This window comes from Leucoraja erinacea, chromosome 5 (assembly GCF_028641065.1).
Source record: "Leucoraja erinacea ecotype New England chromosome 5, Leri_hhj_1, whole genome shotgun sequence".
NCBI lineage: Eukaryota > Metazoa > Chordata > Chondrichthyes > Rajiformes > Rajidae > Leucoraja > Leucoraja erinaceus.
In genome coordinates, this window is record NC_073381.1 from 98926772 (window position 1) to 98952593 (window position 25822).

Genomic DNA, 25822 nt, shown 5'->3' on the forward strand with positions numbered 1-25822 from the left:
TTAAGGCAGAGGGATTGACAAATCCTTGATTTATTCATGGATCCAGAGTTATGGGGAGAAGGCAGGGGAATGGGGTTGAGCGGGGCAGGATAGATCAGCCATGATTGAATGGTGGAGTACACATGCAGGTCACGGAGAGAACGTACAAACTCCGTAGAGGCAGCACCCACAGTCAGGATCAAACCTGGGTCTCTGGCCAAATGGCCAATTTCTGCTCCTTATCAACTTATGAAACTTTTCCTATCCATGTACCTGTCAAAATATTGTTTGAACGCAGTTATAGTCCCAGCCTCAACTACCTCCCCCGGCAGCTCGTTCCATACACCCACCACACTCTGTGTGGAAAATGTTGCCCCTCAGGTTCCTATTAAATCGTTCCCCTCTCACCTTAAACCTATGTCCTCTGGTTCTTGATTCCCCCCACCCTATCTGTTCCCTTCATGACATTATACACTTCTACAACATCAGATTTCATCCTGTTTTAAACAGTGCTTGCTGCAGACGGTGACATATTGCACAAAAATGTACTTTGCCGAACACTGGCCTGGAGCCTCAACATACAAGGGCTGCAACCTTGAAGCTTTGCGAGCTTGTTTTAGGTCAGGGCCTTTTTGTTTGTCTCGATATATAGATAGGAAACATTTAGAGGGATCTGGGCCAAATGCAGGCAAATGGAACTCGCCCAATATGCCAACGTGGTCAGCTTGGACAAGGTGAGCCGAAGGGCCTGTTTCTTTCGAAGATAGACCCAAAAAGCTGGACTAACTCAGCTGGTCAGGCAGCATCTCTGGAGAAAAGAGATGGGTGACGTTGCAGGCGAGATCCTTCTTCAGGCTGAGAGTCAGGGATAAAGGAAACGAGAGATATAGATGGTGATGTAGAGAGATATAGAAACAAATGAATGAAAGATATGCAAAAAAGTAACGATGATAAATGAAACAGGCCATTGTTAGCTGTGGGCTGGGTGAAAATGAGTTACAGACAATGAGGCTCAACAAGACAACTTTGAAGCTGGTACGACTTGTGTGGGGGAGGGATGGAGAGAGAGGGGATGCAAGGATTACTTGAAGTTAGAGAAATTCTACACTGTGTAAAGACCCTATGTTACGGTGCACACCCAGTCAAGTGGGAGTGTTCAGGATAAAGGCTTCACTTGGTGTATAGTGTGTGCAGCCTTCTGCAGGCACTTTCTCTCTGCAACTCCCCCACCTTCCTTGTCAAGCAGCATCTACTCACCAACAAACTGCTCACTCTCCCAGGGTCACAGAGCTGTACAACATGGAAACAGGCCCTTCGGCCCACCTTGTCCATGATGACCACATTGGCATATTGGGACAGTCCCAGTTGCCTGCGTTTAGCCCATAGCCCTCTACACCTTTCCTGTCCATATACCTGTCCGAATCCCTTTTAAAATTCTTAAATGTATCTGCTTCAATAGTGTGTGCGAGTAATTGTGTGTGTGTGTGAGCAAGTGTGTGTGAGAGAGTAGGTATGTGAGTGAGTGAGTGTGTGACGGTTAATATGTGAGGGTGAGTGTGTAAGTGAGAGTGTAGCAATGTTACAACATTTTGAGATTTAAAAAATCAAGTCTGCAATTTATCCCATCAGATAAAGCATAAAAATAAGTTTAATTTGACACCTAATTTACTTTCATATCATCAGTATTAAAAAGGTTATGGCCATTTTCATACTCGTAAATTAGCATCTTGTTCCCTATTGATTTTCCATTGACTTAACACAAAAGCTGTGATCAAGGACCGTGAAATGGCCATAAATTTATTAAAAATGAAGAGAACTGAAAGAAATTTTCAGTTATTATAGATTGAAGCATTCTGAAACAAATATTAAACAATCTTACTTGGATGACCTGAAATTAAAGCATATAATTAGTTAGTTACCCAATTGTAGCTAATTCCAAACCTCAATTACTAGATCTAAACATCTATCCATTTCTTAAGAAAAGATTAACAGTTTTCAATAGCCTAAATGTCCAAAAAACATTCACACAAGAATTCACAATAAAATATGATTTTTAAATCTCATTTTCATTAATTTATAGGTCAAATGGAAGGAATTTAGTGTTCAATTGCTGTAAATTAATGGCCATTTCAATCAGCTTTCGAGTGGGATCGTGTGGAACGCGATGGTTTGGAACGCTGCCATTGCAGTGAATTTGTACCCCATATGCCTAGAAAAATACTGCAGGATTTAATGGGCCCCCAAATCAGCTACTCGCAACATAAAATTTTGTAAGGGATCTTAAGAAGCGCTTTTTATTGTAAAAATAAACAGCCTACCTTGTGTTGTCCCCGACATGAGATCCATCCCGTTGGCGGCGGTCGCGGGTTTAGAGGATGATTTTTAACCTACTATAACAATTAAATAAACCAATTTAGTTTAAAAATAGCTGCAGCGAACTAATGTCGCAGTGATTTTTCGTAAGCAACTAAGTAGGCTGAACAACTTCGATTTGAATAGCCTAGAGAATATCGCGTTTTAAACTCGCCCCCCCCCCCCCCCCCCTCTCAAAGGCGCCAAAATCGCGCACACGGGCAGCGACAGATCTGCAGCGCCGCTGAAGGTAAGTTTTGCAACATACCTGGAGAGTGTGAGTGAGAATGTGTGAGATTGTGTGTGTGTGAAGGGGGGGAGCTTTGTGTGTGAGTATGCGGGTGTGAGTTAAACAATAGACAATAGGTGCAGGAGTAGGCCATTCGGCCCTTCGAGCCAGCACCGCCATTCAATGTGATCATGGCTGATCATCCCCAATCAGCACCTCCTTCCTAGCTTCTCACCATATCCCCTGATTCCGCTATCTTTAAGAGCTCTATCTAACCCTCTCATGAAAGTATTCGGAGAATTAGCCTCCACTGCCTTCTGAGGCAGAGAATTCCACAGATTCACAACCCTGTGTGAAAAAAGTTTTTCCTCATCTCAGTTCTAAATGACTTACCCCTTATTCTTAAACTGTGGCCCTTGGTTCTGGACTCCCCGAACATCTGGAACATGTTTGTGTGAGAATGAGTGTATGTGAGTATGTGTGTGTGAGAGTGGGTGTGAGAGTGAGTGGATAGGTGTGTGAGTGAGTGTGTGCGTGCGATCGAGTGTGGGTGGCTGTGCAAAGTGTGCACATGTGAGAGTGAGTGTGCGAGAGTGTGTGTATGTGTGTGGATTGGTGTGTAAAGCGCCTGTCCAACTAGGGCGTCATTTAAGCAACAACATTTACGTCATGACGCGCATGGATGCGCGCATGACGTTCATTATGCGAGCATGGCGCATGGTGAGGCGTGGTGGCATAGGCAGTGACGCGCGGTTGCGCGCGGTGCCCCAGGATTTTGGGATTCACAAAATCTTCGGGCGCCACCTGCGTGACGCGCAAATGACGCCCGAGTGGGACAGGCCCTTAAGTGTGAGTGTGCGCTTGTGTGTCAGCCTGAGTGTTGCAAAGAGTGTGTGGGGTAGGTTGCCTGCACTAGATGAATAACGAAGACCATGAACAGAATGAGTTTGCTAGTGTCACGGTTCTGCCCCAGCTATGTGCCTGATGCTGTGATTCCAAGTGTGATTCTCGTGCTAACAGTGCTAATTGAAGGACTGTTGTAACCATCCCAGGCCACTAACCCAGGAGTGAACAGGTTTGTTGACAGTTGGGTGACGTGGGTGAGGCAGGATAAGATTAGAGGTCAGTTCCAGAGAATCTAAAAAAGGCCTTGGCTCAGATCCCAGTATTAATGACCAACAATATCTGTGTGGTAGATCGAGGGGGCCAGTGTTGGAGTCCTTGGGAGCAAATTATCTGTGCTCAGAAGGTGCTTATTCACACATTCTGCAGTGGACTTGTTTAAGCCTAAATACCGTCGTACAGAACGGAGCCAGGCCCTTCATGCTATTAACCACTCTTTGGCCATTCTCTGTGTTCTCTCAGCTTGAAACAGCAAGGGATCGGGTCCGCTCTGGCTATCAACCATCTATTCACACCAGCTCGACGTTAAGCCCATTCCCGATTAGGATGTGAGTAGAAACCGGAGCACCCGCTGGAAACCCAAGCAGTCACGGGAGAACGGGGAAAGTGCAGGACTGAGACCGATGGGCTCAATAACTCGGAGTCAGGACAACACCCTCACCCATCGGTGTCAACAAAACCAAGGAGCTCGTCAATGAGTGTAGGAAGGAACTGCAGATGCTGGTTTACACCGAAGGTAGATACAAACTGCCGGAGTAACTCAGCGGGACAGGCAGCTTCTCTGGAGAGAAGGAATGGGTGACGTCACCTATTCCTTTTATGCAGAGATACTGTGACCAGCTGAGTTACTCTGGCATTTTGTGTCTATCTTTGAGCTAGTCAGTGACTTCAGGAGACGGGCTGGAGTGCTCACCCCGCAGTCTGCATTAAAGTGGCTGAGGCTCGAGAGCTTCAGGTTCCAAGGCTGAAACCATTTGTCCTGGTCCAACAACATGGAAGCCACAGCCAAGAAAGCAAACCCACGCCTCTACATCCAGAAGACTAAGGAAACTCAGCACGTCTCCAATGACAGAGTATCTCAGCGGGACAAGCAGCATCTCTGGAGAGAAGGAATGGGTGACGTTTCGGGTCGAGACCCTTTTTCAGACCTCACACGCCCTTCATCTCTTCAACGACATCCATTTTCCAAGCCCCCACTCCCTCATCTTTACTGTGGATGTTCAGTCACTCCACACCTCCACCCCCCACCAGGAAGGTCTTAAAGCCCTCCGTTTCTTCCTCGGCCACAGAACCAGCCAATTTCCCTCTACCAACACTCCTCCGCCTAGCAGAGCGGTTCCTTACATGTGTCTCCAATGACTCTTGCCAATTTCCATGGATCCACTGTAGATACACAGTATCTACTCTGGATGCATCACAGCTTGGATTGGCAACTGCTCTGCCCAAGATGGCAAGAATCTGCAGAGAGGTTTGGATGCAGCCCAGTACATCACGCAAACTAACCTCCCCCCTGCACCCCCTCCTCCTCCCCAACCCCTCCCTCCATTCCCGCACAATAAAACTATCCTACACCCACTAGGGACAATTTACATTTACACCAAGCCAATTAACCTACAAACCTGTACGTCTTTGGAGTGTGGGTGGAAACCGAAGATCTTGGAGAAAACCCATGCGTTCACGAGGAGAACGTACAAACTCCATACAGGCAGCGCCCATAGTCAGGATTGAACCCCCATGCGGGCATGAACTTTGAATTCTACCAATTTTGTTAGCCCTTGCTGTCTCCTCCCCTTCCTCAGCCCTCGGGCTGTCTCCTCCCATCCCTCAGCCCTTGGGTTCCTCCTCCTTTTTCCTTTTTTCTCCCCGCCACCCCCCATCAGTCTGAAGAAGGGTTTCGGTCCGAAACGTTGCCTATTTCCTTCGCTCCATAGATGCTGCAGCACCCGCTGAATTTCTCCAGCATTTTTGTGCACCTTAGTTTAATTGTATTTTAGAGATACAGCGCAGAAACAGGCCCTTCGGCGCACACTAACACTATCCTACACACACTAGAGACAATTTACATTTGCACCAAGCCAATTAACCTATAAACCTGTACGTCTTTGGAGTGTGGGAGGAAACAGGAGATCTCAGAGAAAACCCACGTGGTCACGGGGAGAACGTACAAACGCCGTACAAACTGCACCCGTAGTCAGGATCGAACCCGGGTCTCCGGCGCTGCAAGCGCTGTAAGGCTGCAATTCTACCGCTGCGCCACCGTGCTACCCAAATGTGGTCACAGTCTTGGTCTATAACAATAGGGACTTGAAAATGGCGCCAAACCTGGCGACTGTCTCAGTGTACTGATGCTATACACTTGTACTGTATCTGAGATGCTTACCAAGATGTAATTGCACATCAGAGGACATATGTTAAGGGTGAAGGTGCAAAGATTTAATAAGCATCTGAGGGGTAACTATTTCACACAAAGGGTGGTGGGTATGTGGAACAAGCTCGGTGGAGGTCCCAAAAAAAATAGACAGGTACATGGATAGGTCAGGTTTGGAGGGATATGGGCCAAACACAGGCAGGTGGGACTAGTGTAGATGGGACATGTTGGCCGGTGAGGGCAAGTTGGGCCAAAGGGCCTGCTTCCACACTGTATGACTCAATGACTCTATGTATCAAAGTGCTTATGTGTAGTAATACCAGCTCTGAACTGTTTACTAAAGATGCATTTCACTGTACCTCAGTACGTGTGGCAAATAAAGCACCATTGGACCTTTGAACCAGTGAACCATTAAATCTTTGAACCTTTGAATGAACGAATAAGTTTATTGGCCAAGTATTCACATACAAGGAATTTGCCTTGTGCTCCACCCGCAAGTGACAACATGACATACAGTGACAGTTAGGAATGACACATAAAACATTAAATATTAATAATAAAACATTATTGATTCATGTTATCATGCCTATCATGATGCCAGGTCAAGCCTATCTCCTCGGCCTATACATGATCCATATCCCTCAATTTTATGTATATCTATGTGCCTATCTAACAGCCTCTTAAACACCACGATCATATCTGCCTCCACCACCACCCCTGGCAACACACTCCAGGCACCCACTGTGTAAAGAAACTTGCCCTGCACATCTCATTTAAACTTTGCCCCTCTCACCTTAAAGCTATGCCTTCTAGAGTTTGACATTGCCACCCTGGGGAAAAGGGTCTGATATGGGACCACTCTCCCATCAGGCACGAGGTGTAGAAATGTGAAAACGCACACCTCCAAAACCATGGAACCCTTAACCATTGAACCGTTGAATCATTGAACTTTTAAACTATTGAAACATTGAAACATTGAAGTGAGTGGACCTCTCTCTAATCCCCCTATCGCTTACCTCCACAGAGTGGACTCCATTATGCTGCTGGAGGAAGGCTTCACCCTGGTGAGTGCGGACGCCAGTGACAAAATGCTGAAGTACGCCCTGAAAGAGCGGTGGAACCGACGGAAGGAAGAGGCGTTTGATAAATGGGGTGAATATCTTGCCAGGGAAGCTCCGTACATGGGGCAGGGTGGAGATGATCCCCGATGGACACAGAGCGCACAGTCCACTCCTTCCATTACAGCGCCAGAGACCCCGAGTTCGATCATGACCTCGGCTGCTGTCTGTGCGGAGTTTGCACGTTCTCCCCGTGACCACATGGGTTTCCTCCGGGTGCTGCAGTTTCCTCCCACGTCCCAACGGCGTGCGAGTTTGTAGGTTAATTGGCCTCTGTAAATTGCCCCTGTGGGATAACAGAACTAGTGTGGTCGGTGTGGACTCAATGGGCAAAAGGGCCTGTTTGCATGCTGCATGTCTCAATCTCAAAGTGGCACGGTGGCGCAGCGGTAGAGCTACCAGCTTACAGCGCCAGAGACCCGGGTTCAGGGTTCAATCCTGACTATGGGTGCTGTCTATATGGAGTTTGTACGTCCTCCTCGTTACCTGCATGGGTTTTCTCCCATGATCTTCAGTTTCCTCCCACACTCCAAAGATGTAAAGGCTTGGTATAAATGTAAATTGTCTCTAATGTGTGCAGGGTAGTGTTGATGTGTGGGGATCGCTGATCGGAGCAGACTCGATGGACCAAAGGGCCTGTTTCCACGCTGTATCTCTAAACTAAACTAAACTAGACAATCAATCATTAAATGACAAATTAGCATTTGGAATGAATTGCCGTCGTGGAATGGAGGCAGGGTTTTTAATTGAAGCATTCAAATAGCAATTGGATAAATTGTCGAAAATGCTCGGCAGGTTGAGTGTGGAGAGAGACTTAGAATCTCATGTTGATGGCCATTCACCAGAGGCCACTTGTGTTGGTCTCCAACCTAATGCCACCACATTAATGTAAGAGTGTGAGATATTGCAGAAAGTTGTGGATGCAGCCCGGTTCATCACACAGACCAGACTCCCCACCATCCACTCCGTCTACACTTCACGCTGCCTCAGGAAAACAGCCGACATAATCAAAAGACTTGTTACACCCAGGTCATTCCTTTTCTCCCTGCTCCCGTCCGGCAGAAGATACAGAAGCTCGAAATCACACACGACCACTCAGGCCTACTGAACAGTGCTTTCACAAGTTAAGGGGTAGTCCAGATCTCCCAACCTACCTTTATTGCGAATACTGGACTTTTTCCTATGGAATAGTGATGCTGCATTGTGGAGAAACAATATTCTGCCACAGAGCCTGATAAAAAAAACTCTTCTCTTCACTTTACCTGTCATACATTTGAATGGCTTGATGTACCATGAGAGAAATAGATCGGGTAGACGCACAGAGTGTCGTGCCCAGAGTAGGCGAATCGAGGACCAGAGGACATAGGTTCAAGGTGAAGGGGAAAGATTTAATAGGAATCAAGGGAGTAACTTTTTCACACAAAGGGTGGTGGGTGTATAGAACAAGCTGCCAGAGGAGGTCGTTGAGGCAGGGACTATCCCAACATTTAAGAAACAGCTAGACAGGTACATGGATAATAGGACATGTTTGGAGGGATATGGACCAAACGCGGGCAGGTGGGACTAGTGTAGCTGGGACGCATTGGCCAGTGTGGGCAAGTTGGGCCGAAGGGCCTGTTTCCACACTGTATCACTCTACGACTCTATGACTCCATGAGAAGGATGAAGTGTTTGTCAGGCCAACCTTGGACCCATTGTTTCTTTGATTACACCAAGGTGAGCATATTGTGTACCGACTAGATCGTCAACTTAGCATCCGACAAACATCCTGAACTTTGGGCAGTTGCTGTGCTAAAAAGCAGAGTTGAGCAAAAAGCATTTGGGCCTACGAAGTGAACAAGCCTTTGGCTTGGAAAGTGAATATCCATCACAGCAGGTCATTACACTCGTGCGACTTACCTCCGATGGTCTCCGCTCATTTTAACGCACTCCCCACCCTGCTTCTCGTTCACAGTCATTGAAGAAGCCAACTGGTTGACATTATCCAGGGACATCCCCAAGCCCGGCGATGGTTTTGATGCCGTGATTTGTTTGGGAAATTCATTCGCTCATTTGCCGGACTTTAAAGGTAAAATTATCTCTGCCCTTGTTTATTCTTGCGTTGCCAAAGAATGCAGTTGGAACTATACGCACACACCCCCCCGCCCGCCCCATGGGTGAAGTATCAAAAGACTAGGGAGCCTATCGTTAATGCGAGAGGGTAAAGTTTAAAGGAGATGTGCAAAGCCAATTTTCTTTTTTACAGAGGTTGCTGTGTACCTAGAAATGCCGGGGGTGGTGGCGGAGGCAGATAAGATAATGGTGTTTAAGAGGCTTTTAGATAGGCCCATAGATATTGTAGGAATGGAGGAATACGGATCGCGTGCAGGCAGGTGATCAGTTTTTTAAAAAGACACAAAGTGCTGGAGTAACTCAGCAGGTCAGGCAGCATCCCTGGAGAATATGGTTCGGTGTTAAATATTAGGATAGGCATTAGGTATTGGATTCTATAACCTGGGTATTTTGTATTTTATAGGAAGACAGACATAAAATCCCATTTAATTATAATCATACTTTATTAGCCAAGTATGTTTTGCAACATACGAGGAATTTGATTTGCCATACAGGCACACCAATAAAAAGCAACAGAACACACAAAATACATTTTAACATGACCATTCACCACAGTGACTCCTCCGCATTCCTCACTGTGATGGAAGGCGAAAAAAAGTTCAATCTCTCCCTTCTTTGTCCTCCAGCAGTCGGGGGCCTCTAACCTTCCGTTGACGGGACGATCTTACTCCCGTAGCCGGCGGTGGGCCTCCTCGTCGGGGCGATCAAGCTCCTGCATTGGGGGGAATCTCAGCTCCCCTGCGCCGGGCGATCTACCCCAGGTCGGGACTAGTCGAACGCCGTGTGGCTTTTGGAGCTTCCCGACATTGGTCTCTGCCCGATACAGCGAGCTCCTTGATGTTAAAGTCCGCAGGCCGCGGTTGGAGCGTCGATCCCAGGCAAGGGATCGACTCCGATGGTAAGTCCACGGTCCGCGGTGGGGCTCAAAGTCAGACCCGAGCGAGGCCTCCAGCTCCATGATGTTAGGCTGCAGAGCGACCGGAGATACGACTCGGAAAACAATCGCATCTCCAGCAAGGTAAGAGATTATTTTTTTTAAGTTTCGCCCTCCCCCCTCCCCCCTCCCCCCACGTAAAACAAACCAGAGAACATTAACACAAACGTTTAAAACTCACTAAAAATAACACAAAAAAAGACGAAAAGACAGTCAGACTGTTGGCGAGGCTGTTAGTGGTTTATAGTTTATGTGGTTCAATACAAATGGCTTTTTAAAAGTATGTTCTGAAGAAGTCAGCAAAAACAAAATGATGAAAAGCTGTTATAACTGTCATATAATGGGAAACTCACTTATTTAGAATGGATAAGGAGAGTAGAGAAATCAGGATGGTTGAAGTCACACCCGCAATTGGAAATAAAAAGGTCCAGAGTGGGCAGAAGGCTGGTTGGGGTAGCCCAAGATGAGGAGGAATGGGTGGATGGCGCGACTCACGTCACAGCGGCCTCTGCAGTCCGTCTGTATTTTTTTTTTTGTCTCGTTTGAATGTCGTTTTTTTTTTTAACTGGGTATGTGTGTGAGGCGTGGGGGGAGGGCTGTATCTCTAAACTAAATTAAACTAAAGGTGACCCAGAGAAGATAAGTTGGTGCAAATTGGTGCAGGAAGGACAAGAAGGGTCTTGACCCGAATCATCACCCATTCCTCTCCAGAAATGCTGCCTGTCCCACTGAGTTACTCCAGCATGTTGTGTCTATCTTCTGTGACAAGTTGGTGCCGTTCTTATTTCCTTGGACCATTGCAGGAGACCAGAGTGATCAGAAGTTGGCGTTACATAACATCGCCAGCATGGTGAAACCGGGCGGAATATTAATCATTGACCATCGGAATAACGACGCCATCCTCAAGACAGGCCACGTTCCGCAGGGCAAGAATATATACTACAAGGTATTGTACCTCATTGAGATTGCAAGCCGTGCCATGCCTCTTGATGTATCTTCAAAGCTTCCCTGCATTTGTATTGTTTGAGTTTCCAGCAAATTTGGCATCCATACACAAAAGGACTACAGGTGCATGGTTCCTTGAAGGTGGAATGGTCAAGTAGGAACTGCAGATGCTGGAAAATTGAAGGTAGACAAAAATGCTGGAGAAACTCAGCCGGTGCGGCAGCATCTATTTAGCGAAAGAAATAGGCAACGTTTCGGGGCGAAACCCTTCTTCAGTCTATTTCCTTCGCTCCATAGATGCTGCCGCACCCGCTAGATGCTGCCGCACCCGCTGAGTTTCTACAGCATTTTTGTCTATCCTTGAAGGTGGAGTCGCTAGTAGATAAGGTGGTCAAAAAGCTGGGACATTGGCCTTCATCAGTTAGAGTATTGAGTATAGGAGTTGGGAGGTCATGTTGCAGACTTTGGTGAGACCGCATGTAGAGTATTGTGTTCATTTCTGGGCATCATGTTATAGGAAAGATGTTGTCAAGCTGGGAAGGGCACAGAGAAGGTAGATACAAAATGCTGGAGTAACTCACCAGGACCAGAGGACATAGGTTTAAGGTGAAGGGGAAAAGATTAAACGGGAATCTGTGGAGTAACGTTTTAACACAAAGGGTGGTGGGTGTATGGAACAAGCTGCCAGAGGAGGTAGTTGAGGCTGGGACTCTCCCAAAGTTGAAGAAACAGACAGGTACATGGATAGGACAGATTTGAAGGGATATGGTCCCACCTGTTCTATGTAGAAACAAGGACCTGCAGATGCTGGAAAATCGAAGGTAGGCAAAAGTGCTGGAGAAACTCAGGGCTGAGGCAGCATCTATAGAGCGAAGGAAATAGGCAACATTTCAGGTTGATGCTGGTTTACAAAAATAATGGCAGGTGGGACTAATAATAAATAATAATAATAAATACTTTATTGATCCCCTCAGGGAAATTCAGTTGTCCAGAAGCCCCCAACCAACAAACCCACAGATTCAAAACAAACGCAGACAGAAAATACATAGAATACACTGTGGACACTACCTGAGAGCAATAAATACTTAAAAAGATCAATAATTAACAATAAAAAATTAAAAATTGCAAGAATGCATCCCCCTACAGCCTAGCGGTCCGAATTATAAAATCTAATGGCTGCAGGGGTGAAGGATCTCCTGAACCGCTCCGTTCTACAGGGCAGGGAGAGGAGCCGGTTGTTGTTCCGAATGCTCTTTTGACTCTCCAGAATTACATGGAGGGGATGCCCGGGGTTTTTCAGGATGACCTGCACCTTGTGCCTCATACGCCTCTCGAGCACATCCATCCCAGAGTCTACTCTCCCCTCCAGCACTGAGCTAGCTCGTTTAACCAGTTTGACCAGCTTCTTGTTGTTTTTTGCACTAATGCTGTTGCCCCAGCAGACAACAGCGTAGAAAATAACACTTGCAGCCACAGTGCTGTAAAACATGTGCAGCATGTCATTACACACATTGAAGGATTTGAGCCTTCTGAGGAAAAAGAGTCTGCTCTGGCCTTTTTTGTAAAGGGAATCAGAGTAGCTGGGACAAATTTAGTGTGGGTAAGTTGGGCCAACTGATACACTGTATCACTCCATGACTCTATGACACTAATGCACTATTTTACTTCGGAGTCACGTGAGTGACTACGTGAAGACCCCACCAGCACGCATACGCGACATAGCGTCTCACGCAGTACAACAGCGACGGGTGGAGATGGAGCGCTCCCGCGGCAAAAATGAAACGGACCTACAAGGTAAGAAGAAAATATATTCTGAAGTTGTGTTTCTTCCCCTTGCTGTGCTTCATGTTGCAGCACGTTGGACAAGGGGAAGAGAAAACCGACACCTGGACCGCAGGCGGCAGGGAACCAGGAAGGTTCCGGCAGCCGTCAGCCACGGGCGACCAACGGCTCCAGGACCACAGGCTGCGGGGAACCAGGAAGGTTCCGGCAGCCATCAGCCGCGGGCGACCAGCGGCTCCAGGACCACAGGCGGCGGGGAACCAGGAAGGTTCTGACAGCCGACAGCCAACAGCTATGGGCAACCAGCGGTCAAACTATTGAAGATTTAAAAACTTCTGACAGCGGGCATATCATTGGTTGCTCGCCCAGACGATGGTACAGAGATGACAGCAGGATTGACATTGCTCCGCAATACCCACTATGAAATCAATTACTTGCGAGAGCACAGTAAACCTGCACTAAACCCCAAATTTTGCAGGGTTGTGCGAAACAGCTGCAACACAACCGGGGGGGATACTTGTCTAAACAAGTAAAAAAGCTCGACGAAGGGCTTAAAGCCGTTGGGCTCATAACAGTGTCATCAGCAACGGGCAGAACACACCTCAGACTGCAGCACCCCTATGCATCCACCAGCAGGCATCAACACCAGGACGCTGGTGAAAGCATGAGGGCCACGCAGCAACCACGAAGGTCCTTTTTTAGGCCAAGGCCCAGAGCGACCCTCATGGAAAACGTGCCAACCCCGCACTCCGACGCCTCTTCCGCAGAAGAGGCAGAAGTTGAAGAAGGGGACGTATCACCGGCAACCAGGGAGGTAGGTGGATCTGGTTCTTTCCAGAACACAAAAGGTATACGACCTGTACTAACAGGGGGAATGTGACACTTGTTTTGGGAGGCATGGAGGTTATTACCACTGTGGAAACATTGTTACTGCCAAACAACTAGTTTCAGAGGGATACTTCATGGCATGCATTGATCCAAAAGATGCATACTATTCAGTACTCATACTAGGGATCATTGTCGATACCTAAAATTTAACTGGATGGGGCAACTATGGCAGTATATAACGTTGCCTAATGGATTAAACTTCAGCCCCAAGACTGTTCACCAAGATATTAAAACTGGCCTTGGCAATACTTAGGAAACAAAACATATTGTCATGGCATATCTTGATGTTATATCAATTGTGGGGGAAAACCCTGGAACTCGCTAAATCAGCAGATTTAGCTACCAAACATTGGGTTGAAACTCTGGGGTCACCTCCATCCAGATAAATCTAAGTTGACGGCATCCACAACTATGGACTTTCTGGGATTTACAATTAACATTATCCATAAGTCTGTAACATTGCCAAAGAGTAAAGCAGCAGACTTGGTGGAAGCCTACAACAAAATTAATTATTACAAAATAAACCATCTATTCGACAGGAGACAAGAGTAATTGGGAAACTAGTAGCTGCATTTCCAGCTACTCAGTTTGGGCCTTGCATCATTAAAACTCAAAAAGGGCAAAAGTGCAAGAGCAAAAACACCTTGCAGGTCACTTTGATCGACCTGTGCAGTTACCAGCCAAAGCAATTCGGAGTTATAATGATGAAAGGGACTACTTGGCATAGTTCCAGCCCATCATTATTAGTAATCGTCATTACTAAAAACACTGGGTATAAATTATTTAAAGATGTTGGGTGCGTTTCATGGGCTAAAAGCCTACTGCTCACAATGCATCATCTACATGTTTGCCTATAAATTGATAATACCACAGTGGTGGCATATATTAATCATAAGGGTGGAATAAAATTGATATCATGTGTCAATCTGGCCAATATATTTGGCTATGTGTTAACATACATATTTGACTATCAGCAAACTTACCTACCAGGTAAGCTCAATACAGTGGCACACACCAGGTCATGAAAATTCAATGACAGCGCCGAATGGCTGTTGGACCACACATAAGTTTGCTGATATTACTGAAAGATTGGGACACCAGATATCGATCTATTTGCATCTAGTCCCAATCACCAGTTACCAACATATGTCGCTTGGGAACCACACTTGGGGCAGCAGCAATGGACGTTTCTCACTGAATTGGGGAAAATTGTTTACAATGTTTTTTCCCCTCCTGCCTCATCAGTCGGGTCCTATGCAAAATGCATATGGTCTCAGCATCAGGTGTCTTGGAAGTACCTGATTGGCCTACACAGCCATGGGTCCCTGTGGTCCTTGACATAGTCTCTGAACCATGGTCCACCATGCTAAGATCCGGGCTGGCGGACAGGACCATGAACATGATCACGGCGGCCTATCAAGAATCAACAAGGACTGGTGTAGCGTATAATACAGCTACAATCACCACGTCCTGCGAATTCCTGTCCAGCCTTCATGTAGATGAAGGACTGAGCGGCAGCACTATAATTGCGCAGGAGTGCCCTGACAGCTTGCTGGTGGCAGGCGCCACGACATCTCTCCATAGGATCTCACCCTCTAGTTGCCAAACTTCTGAGGATTATTTACAACACCAACCCTCGTACAGCGAGGTACTCCCAGATCTGGGACGTCAGTGTTTTACTAACATTGCTAGGGGCACCAGCAATGTCCCTGTCCCTGGGGGAAAACTTTCATTAAAAACAGTATGCTGATAGTACTGGTCTCAGCTCTAAGGGTCCAGTTTCTACATAAACTGAGACTGGGAAAAATGATGGCATCTCCAGAAAAGATAACGTCGCATATTAGAGCTTGTAGGCGGCGCGGCTCTGGCCAGAAAAGATAACTCTGCAGCCTGTCGCATATTTTTGTCTGTGTTTTTAGTAGCTTGTTAAAAACAATCTCTCCCTGATGAGACCCGACCTTTTCTCGTCGGGGTCTCGGTCGTCGTCGGCCGTAACGCGGAACATCAGGACAATATTTGGAATTCCAGGCATACCCATCTGACACCCGACTGTGTGTAATGACACATCTTCTATACCTTAAGACTACCTGAACTTTAAGAGGACGTAAATTGGCACTATGGGCAGCCATAAACAGCCTAATAGCCGGGTATCAGTACAAACCATCTCTAGATGGCTCAGACAGGTTTGGGAGCTTCTGGGCTGGATACTGACATCTTAAATCTCTATCCACAATGGCAAAAGCAACACTGGCAGCAAGAGACATGGAAGTGCCTATGGACCATATCCTGGCAACAGCAGGATGGTCTAGAGAAATACCTTCCAATTCTTTATAAAAGCCAATAACCAAACCTACGGTGTTGCAGAATCAAGTTTAAATTCTGTAATATATTTAGCCCAAGGGAGCATTATTTTGTTAAAATAAATTATTATTGTTTGAATTGGATACATGTCTGAAAACGATAACATACTTCCTCCCTTGAATGACTTCGGCAGTGAGTGAAGCATGGACTGTTCCACGGCTTGAAATCACAGATCTTTAAAATCTTCACGTAGTCACTCACGTGACTCCGAAGTAAAATAGTAGGATTAAACGAGGAATTGCCATTTTGAAGTTTGATCTTTATTTTATGAGGAGTTACGATGAGGGATTACGTGCCCTCCGCTCCCGCCCTCTATTATAAAGGTCAACTGGTATATTAGTTCTTCTTATCTTACTATGTTTATTTCAATTACTATTACTGTGATTCCACACCGCTGCTTTGAAGAATGTCGCGCACGCGTGCTGGCGGGGTCTTCACATAATCCCTCATCGTAACTCCTCGTAAAATAAAGATCAAACTTCAAACTGGTAAGTTCTCGTTTAATCTTACTATTTCAGTCACCATTTCTGCCCATGTTATAGTAGATAGAGTTTGCACGTTCTCCCGGTAACCTGCGTGGGTTTTCTCCGAGATCTTCGGTTTCCTCCCACACTCCAAAGACGTACAGGTATTGTAGGTTAATTGGCTTGGTATAAATGTAAAATTGTCCCTAGTGTGTGTAGGATAGTGTTAATGTGCAGGGATCGTTGGTCGGCGTGGACTCAGTGGGCCGATGGACCTGTTTTCACGCTATGACTCTAAACTAAAGTAACTCTAAACAGTAGATAGTCTGGAGTAATTCAGCAGGTTAGGCCGCGTCTCCGGAGAAAAGGAATAGGCGATGTTTCGGGTCGCCACCCTTCTTCAGACTGAGAGTCAGGACAGAGGGAAGGTTATGGAAAGGTACAGAACAGATCAGAGACAGCACAATAGAGCACAGAAATGCACAGCATAGGAACAGGCCCCTATGTCTTAAAAAAAAATATGACAATCATCTTCAAAGAAAACCAAAGCCAAATTATTGTGGAAATATTACATCAGCCATAGAACATAGCACAGTACAGAAGTAGAGTCTGAAGAAAGGTCCCGATTCAAAGCTTCACCTATCCATGTTCTCCCAAGATGCTGCCTGACCCGCTGAGTTACTCCAGCACTCTGCAACATTATTTTTGTAAACCAGCATCTGCACCTTGTTTCTTCATAGAACATTGCAGCATAGGAACAGGCCTTTTGGCCCAGTATGTCTGTGTCGAACATGTTGACAAGTTAAACTGATCTCCTCTGCCTCCTCTCCCAGGTAAAAAAACTTGCTCCTTTGAACTTTGCCCCTCTCACCTTAGAGCTGGGCCTTTTAGTCTTTGACATTTCCAACGTGGGGAAAAAGGTTCTGACTGTCTGAAGATGTTTTTAAATCGTCCCCAGGACTGCCAGGTATTTTGTTTCTACAAAGGGCACCAAAGCCAAATTATTATGGAAATGTTACATGCGACATAACACAGTACAGCACAGGAACAGGCCGTTCGGCCCACAATGTCTGTGTTGTACACGATGCCAAATTAAACTAATCTCCTCTGCCTGCAACCTGGTGATCAACATCCCTCCAATCCCTGCATATCCATGTGCCTATATAAAAACCTTCAGCAGCATGTACCAGGCACTCAGCACTATCTATTAAAAACAAATTCCCTGCCCATCACCATGGCACAGCGGTAGAGTTGCTGCCTCACAGCGCCAAAGTCCCGGGTTTGATTCTGACTATGAGTGATTGTCTGTACGGAGTTTGTACGTTCTCCCTGTGACCATGTTGGCTTTCTCCGGGCACTCCGGTTTCCTCCCACACTCCAAAGACACACAGCTTTGTACGTTAATTGGCTTTGGCAAAAATTGTAAATCGTCCATAGGGTGTAGATTAATGTTGTATAACAATTACAGCACGGAAACAGGCCATCTCGACCCTTCTAGTCCGTGCCGAATAAGATATGACGATCATAGATTGACAAGTAGATAGAATGGTAAAGAAGAAATATGCGGTGCTTGCCTTCATCAGGATAAAAGTCAGGAATTTACAATGCAGCGTTATGTGGTTTTAGTTAGGCCGCATTTGGAATATGTTGTGCAGTTCACAAGTTCACAAGTTATAGGAGTAGAATTGGGCCATTCGACCCATCGAGTCAACTCCGTCATTCAAACATGACTGATTGCCCCCTAATCCCCATTTTTCTGCCTTCTCCCCATAACCCTTGACACCTGTAGTGATCAAGAATTTGCCTCTGTCTTAAACATATCCACTGACTTGGCCTCCACAGCCCTCTGGCAATGAGTTCCACAGATTAACTACCCTCTGACTAAAGAGGTCCCTCCTCACCTCCTTTCTAAAAGAGCACCCTTTAATTCTGAGGCTATGACCTCAGGTCCTAGACTCTCCCACTGTGCTAGTGTGCTGGGTGATTGTTAGTCGGCGAGGACTCAGTGGGCTGCAGGGCCTGTTTCCGCTCTGTATCACTAAACTAAACTAAACTAAATTAAACATCTCCCTTATGCGTTGCTGTTTAGATTTTCTTTTTGTTCATTAAGAAAAGGGAAAATTCAGTCCTAGACACAAACGCTTTGAAGGAAAGACTTTGGGCCTATCCCACTTAGGTGGTTTTTTGGGCGACTACAGGTGACTGCCGCAAAATTTTCAACATGTTGAAAATTTTTTGCCGACAGTGGCAACAATTTTTGCTGTCGTGGGTTGTCGTGGGTGCTGTTGTAGCTTGTCGCCAGGTGTTGTAGGTGAATTCCATTAAAACTAGTCCCTGGCAGTCGCCTAAAGAGTCGCCTAAGTGGGACAGGCCCGTTAGATATGTAGTGTATTATTAACATCAATTTTAGGAAGCATTGTTTCATCAAAGAGAGAGACCATGGGACCCAGCGAGTCTGTACTGTACTATAACAGCCCAGCAGCACAGGAACAGGCCCTTCGGCCCACAATGTCCGTGCCGACGAAAGGGCATTCCCTATGTCCCACTCTCCCCACCGCATTCTATGGTCTTCACTGACAGCTTCGCATTGACCATCACGATCCAATCTTCCTCCATTCTAGAGGGGTGGTACGATGGAGCAGTGGTAGAGTTGCTGCCTTACATCGTCAGAGACCCGGGTTCGCTCCCGGACATGGGTGGTGTCTGTACGCTCTCCCCATGACCTGCGTGTGTTTTCTCCAGGATCTCTGGTTTCCTCCCACACTCCAAAGACTTACAGGTTTGTCGGGTACTTGGCTTGGTATAATTGGAAATTGTCCTTATTGTGTGCAGAACAGTGTTAGTGTACGGGGTGATCGCTGGTCGGCGAGGACTCGGTGGGCCGAAGGGCCTGTTTCTGTGCTGTATCTCTAAACTAAACTAAACTAGAGCCCTATGGAACATGCTGCCAAGGGTGGGGGGTGGAGGTTGATATGATAGCGGTGAGTAAGAGACTTTTGGATAGGCGCATGGATATGGGACAGGCAGGCAGATGAGTTGGTCTTGGCATCATGTTCGGCACAGACATTGTGGGCAGAAGTACTTGTTCCTGTGATGTACCGTTCTGTTCTAGCTACGTACAAATAATAAAATCTCTTACCATTCATCGCTTTTGCATGCCAAAACTCTTCTGAAGGGCAATACGACACAATACGATAGAGCTTTATTTATCCCAGGACCGAAATTGATCTGCCAACAGTCATAAAACACAAGATCTATGAATCTAGAAATTAAAGTGACGAGTGGAAAGGATTGGGGATGTGCAAAGATTGGGGGGGGGGGGGGGGGGATTCAGTCTCAGTCTACCCCATAACATAAGGGGGATGAGTTGTACAGTTTGATAGCCACTGGGCCAAGATGCTCTGCAGTTTGAGGAGCATCCTCCCCTCCAAGACCACCTCCCATAAATCCAACTCCGCCCCCAGGATGGAGCCGACCTTCCCGATGAGCCTGTTCACCATTTTAACAGCATTGATGTAGAGATGGGTCTTGGGATCCAAGTCCATAACTCCCTGAAGGTAGCAACACAAGTAGATAGAATGGTAAAGAAGAAATATGTGGTGCTTGCCTTCATCAAGATAAAAGTCAGGAATTTACAATGCAACGTTATGTCGTTTTAGTTAGGCCGCATTTGGAATATTTTGTGCTGTTCACAAGTTCACAAGTTATAGGAGTAGAATTGGGCCATTCGACCCATCGAGTCAACTCCGTCATTCAAACATGACTGATTGCCCCCTAATCCCCATTTTTCTGCCTTCTCCCCATAACCCTTGACACCTGTAGTGATCAAGAATTTGCCTATCTCTGTCTTAAACATATCCACTGACTTGGCCTCCACAGCCCTCTGGCAATGAGTTCCACAGATTAACTACCCTCTGACTAAAGAGGTCCCTCCTACCCAGCCATTTGTGGCAAACTTGAGGATGGACAAACTCAGATTGTTTTCTCTGGAAAGCCTGAGGTTGGTAGAAAGAATATAAAATGATGAAAGGATAGACAGTCAGAACATTTTGCCCAGCATGGAAATATCAAATACTAGAGGGCATAGCTTTAAGGTTAAAGGGGGAAAGTTTTATTAAAATGTTTGGGGCAAATTCTTTACACAAGGAGTCAAGAGGGCCAGGTACATGCTGGCAGAGGGTGGTGGTGGAAACGGGAACATTAGTGCTGTTTAAGAGGCTTTTAGGTTGGCACGTGGATATGCAGGAGGTAGGTGTATGAAACAACCTGCCGGAGGAGGGAGATGAGGCATACACGTTTAAGAAACACTTGGATAAATACATGGATAGGGCAAGTTTAGAGGGACATGGGCCTAATCGACCCATTAAGTCTACACCTCCATTCTATCATGGCTGGCCTATCTCTCCCTCCTAACCCTATTTCCCTGCCTTCTCCCCATGGACTAGTGTAGATGGGACAAGTTGGGCCGAAGGGCCTATTTCAAAGCTGCGTGACTCTATGACACTATGAATGGAGGGATGTGGATCATGCGCCGGCGGATAAGAGTTGGCCTTGGCATTATGTTCAGCACAGACATTGTGGGCCGAAGGGCCTGTTTGTGTGATGCTCCTTGCTACCCTGCAGCAAACTTTGTGTCTTCCAGAGTGACCTGACGAGTGACATCAGCACCTCTGTACTCTATGTGAACAGCAAGCCGCACATGGTCACGTTGGACTACACCTTGCACTTGCCCAATGAGGGGGACCAGCAACCAGACGTGAGGTAGGATTGTGCAAGAGAACTGAGGCTGAAGATAACCCTAAAGACTCAAGAAAATGGAGTTGAAGTGCTGATCTCCCTGTGGCTCAGCACTTCAACCTCCCCTCCCATTCCGAATCCGACCTGGGCCTCCTCCATTGCCAGAGTGAGCACCGGAAACTGGAGGAGCAACACCTCATTTTCCGCTTGGGCAGTCTGCATCCTAGTGGCTTGAACATTGACTTCTCAAGTTTCCGGTAGCCCTTGCTGTCTCCTCCCCTTCTCAGCTCTCCCTCAGCCCTCTGGCTCCTCTTCTTCCTTTCTTCTTCCCTCTCCCCCCACCCTCTCACCCCATCCTGCATCAGTCTGAAGAAGGGTTTCAGCCCAAAACTTTGCCTATTTCCTTCGCTCCATAGATGCTGCCGCACCCGCTGAGTTTCTCCAGCAATTTTGTCGACCTTCGATTTTCCAGCATCTGCAGTTCCTTCTTAAACAGGGACAATTTATAATCCAACCAAAGCCAATTAACCTACAAACCTGTGTGTCTTTGGAGTATGGGAGGAAACCAGAACACCCGGAGAAAACCCATGCGGTCACAGGGAGAATGTACAAACTCCTTACAGACAGCACCCGCAGTCAGGATCGAACCCGGGTCTCTGGCGCTGTAAAGCAGGAACTCTACCGCTGCACCACTGTGCCACCCTGCTGCCTCAGACTGAGTCAATGTCACAATAGATTCTCCATATTTCGCTGCAAACCTTCAGTGGTTTACTGGATCCAGCTGAGGTTAAATGTCATTCATACAACTTTCCAGCATCTGCAGATCCTTGTATCCACCTGATACCCATCTATTTCAACCCAGCAACCTGCAAAACTCCTTGTGGTGTTGTGGGCTGTTTTGTTGAGTTAGAACAGGGACAGGGTTAGAACCACTAAACAAATATGCTTTATCAAAGGTAAACAACATTCAGATGACACTGTTAGCTGATGCAATCCTGTATCAAAGGTGACACTGCACAATGTATGTGGTTCTCAAGGTATGTACACAAGGGTGGCATGGTGGTGCAGCGGTACATTTACTGCCTTACGGAGCTTGCAGCGCCGGAGACCCGGGTTCGATCCTGACCAACGGTGCTGTCTGTACGGAGTTTGTACGTTCTCCCCATGACTGCGTGGGTTTTCTCCGAGATCTACGGTTTCCTCCCACACTCCAAAGTCGTACAGGTTTGTAAGTTAATTGGCTTGGTATATATATCAATTGCCCCTAGGTGTGTTGGATAGTGTTAGTGTGCTGGGATCGCTGGTTGGTCTGGATTCCGTGGGCCGAAGGGCCTGTTTCTGTGCTGTATCTCAAAACTAAACTAAATAAAATAAACTGCACATCTACATATGCGATGTTTCGGGTCGAGACCCTTCTTCAGACTGAAGAAGAGTCTCGACCCAAAACGTTGCCTATTTCCTTCGCTCCATAGATGCTGCCTCACCCGCTGAGTTTCTCCAGCATTTTTGTCTAACTTCGATTTTCCAGCATCTGCAGTTCCTTCTTAAACACATCTACATATTACACCTGTCTATCAGTAACAGGGATGGCACATATGAGGCCGCTGCTGCCTCACAGCACCAGAGACCTGGGTTTGATCCTGATCTTGGGTGCTGTCTGTGTGTGGAGTTTGCACGTTCTCCCTGAGACTGCCTGGGTTTCCTCCCAGTGCTCTAGTTTCCTCCCACATCCCAAATGGTTTGTAGGTTAATTGGCCCTGTGTAAATTGCCCCTTAGTGTGTAGGGAGTGGATGAGAAAGTGGAATAACATAGCACCAGTGTGAACCAATATATCTTTGATTAATTATTTAATTAATCTTTGATTAATTAACAATCGATTTATTGTTGGTAAATTTAGAGATGTGCACAGTTCCTAAGCTAGAGAAACATATGTAAATTGTATGCTACTCTCATCATGATAAACAAAACATCTTCTCCCATCAATACTGCCTGGATCAGAGGTTATTAGCTGTTACTCCACATTCTCTTCCAATCCCTACACACTAGGGACAATTTTTACAGAGGACCAATTAACCTACAAACCCAGACATCTTTGAGATGTGAGAAGTAAACTGGAGCACCCGGAGAAAGCCCACGCGGTCACAGGAACAACGTGCAAACTCTGTACAGACAGCATCCTCGGTCAGGATCGAATCCGGGGCTCTGGCGCTGTAAGGCAGCAACTCTACCATCCGGGCCGACCAGCGATCCCCCCACACTAACACTATCCTACACACACCAGGGACAATTTACATTTATACCAAGCCAATTAACCTACAAACCTGCACATCTGTGGGAGAAAACCGGAGCATCCGGAGAAAACCCAGGTGGTCACAGGGAGAATGTGTAAACTCTATACTGACAGCACCAGTAGTCGGGATTGAGCCCGGGTCTCTGGCACTGTGAGGCAGCAACTGCTGCGCTTCGATCATGGCCATTCTACCTCTTCCTCCTAACCCCATTCTCCTGCCTTCTCCCCATAACCCCTGACACCCGCACTAATCTGCAGTTCTCATCTCCCACCTTCTTGTCTCCCTCAGCACCTTCCGCCTCTCCTACTACCCTCACCGCCTGGAAGGCTTTACCGAGATGCTGAAGGGGGCTTTCCAGGGCAAATGTCAGCACTCCCTGTACGGTGACTTCAAGCCCCACTGCCCCGGGCAAGACACCCCTTGCTACTACATCCACGTGGTGAAGAAGACCGGCTGAGCGGTCGCTGTGCCGTCCCACCAAGTGTGAGGGGGAGGAGGACACACGAACGCGGGAAAATACCGGAAGGCGACAGAATATTGGACAACACCGCGCGCTCACCGGGCAAGGGCAACCCAAGCGACAAAGAGCACAAGGGGATAATGGATGATCACAATCTACATGGGCGGGGAGGTGTGGGCTACAGAGGTAATTGGTGAATCAGGACATGGGCTGGTGTATGTAATTGATTTTGGATCATGGATGGAAGCAACAAGATGACGATTCTGTAATTAGTAAAACAAAACATTGATTGTATGTGGTTGGCATTAGCACTATCTCAATCCTGGATTCAACTCCGACTGGTTTTAGTATTTTGGAGATACAGAGCGGAAACAAGGCCCTTTGGCCCACCAATTCCGCACCAACCAGCGATCCCCGTACACTAACACAATCCTACGCACACTGGGGACAATTTACACATACACCAATCCAATCAACCTACATACCTGTACGTCTTTGGAGTGTGGGAGGAAACCGAAGATCTCGGAGAAAACCCACACGGTCACGGGGGGAATGTACAAACTCCGTACAGACAGCACCCGTAGTCGGCATCGAACCCGAGTCTCCGGCGCTGCAAGCGCTGTAAGGCAGCAACTCTACCGCTGCACCACCGTGACCACCCCTAACTGGTGTGGGTCATTTACAATGATATTCAGGCAACTTCACCAAACGCAACACTCTCAGACTGATCACAAGTTCTAGGGTCAAAATTAGGCCATTCAGCCCATTCAATCGTAGCTGATCGACAGTATCTCCCCCTTCTATCAACTCCATGCTCCTGCCTTCTGGGGAATGTGGGTCACGATGTGGAGGGGTCGGTCAGACACACAGTTACAGGTCAATCTATCGACAGTCACACCGTTTTGATTTACAAAAATAAATGTATTCAATTATTAACAATAATAATATTTACAAAACAAGCAGCAAGAGCACACCCACCAGCAAATACGAAAAATACCAATTATTCTTAATATTAAATATTAAATTACTATGACACAATTCTGATCCAGGATACAGTTAACCCCCCATGGTGCCCAGCGATCCCGATAATCCCCCAGGGCGCCCATGGACAGCCATGGACGCCCTCTCTAACCAACCGGGCGCGGACGTAATCCGGTAAATGGAGCCCTCTTCCGCCTGGCGCAGTGACTCGTAGATGGCCAACTTGGCCAGGCCCAGGAGCAACCCAACCAGGACATCTTCAGCCCGACCCTCTCCCCTATGCACAGGGTGTCCAAAGATGAGGATGGCGGGTGTGAAGTACAGCCAGAAGGCAAGGAGCAGCCCCTTCAAATATTAGAACAGAGGCTGAAACCTCACACACTCCACCCAGCCCACAAAAGTGGCACAAAAAGCTGGAGTAACTCAGCGGGACAGGCAGCAGCTCTGCAGGGAAGGAATGGGTGATGTTATGGGCAAAGACCCCCTTCGAGCCTCAGACTGAGAGGCTGCCTTCTCTCCATACCCCCTGATCCCCTTAGGGGCCACATCTAACTCCCTCTTAAATATAGCCAATGAACTGGCCTCAACTACCCTCTGTGGCAGAGAGTTCCAGAGATTCACCACTGGGTTATGGGCAAAGACCCTTCTTCAGACTGAGAGACTTGGGAAAGGGGAATGAGAGATATAGACAGTGATGTAGAGAGTTATAGAACAAATGAATGCAAAAAAGTAACAATGATAAAGGAAACAGGCCATTGTTAGCTGTAGCTGCGGATGAAAGACTTGGGTTGGGGAGGGGTGGAGAGAGAGGGAATGCAAGGGTTACTTGAGGTTAGAGAAATCAATATTTATACCGCTGAGGAGGAAACTGCCCAAGTGAAATATGAGGTGCTGTTCTTCCAATGTGCGCGGGGCCT

The 25822-nt window shown here is 46.9% G+C and overlaps 1 protein-coding gene across 1 annotated transcript in view; it reads left to right on the forward strand.

Annotated features, from left to right (window-relative positions):
- gnmt (glycine N-methyltransferase) overlaps window positions 1-24069 on the forward strand; it is a 36866-nt gene extending 12797 nt beyond the window's left edge. The window contains exons 2-6 of the mRNA XM_055636347.1: window positions 6856-6983; window positions 8904-9017; window positions 10799-10941; window positions 21078-21196; window positions 23753-24069. Of these exons, the coding sequence (XP_055492322.1) occupies window positions 6856-6983; window positions 8904-9017; window positions 10799-10941; window positions 21078-21196; window positions 23753-23921 (673 nt within the window). The 3' untranslated portion in view covers window positions 23922-24069. The remainder of the gene's footprint in view (window positions 1-6855; window positions 6984-8903; window positions 9018-10798; window positions 10942-21077; window positions 21197-23752) is intronic.
- Window positions 24070-25822: the final 1753 nt, after the last annotated feature.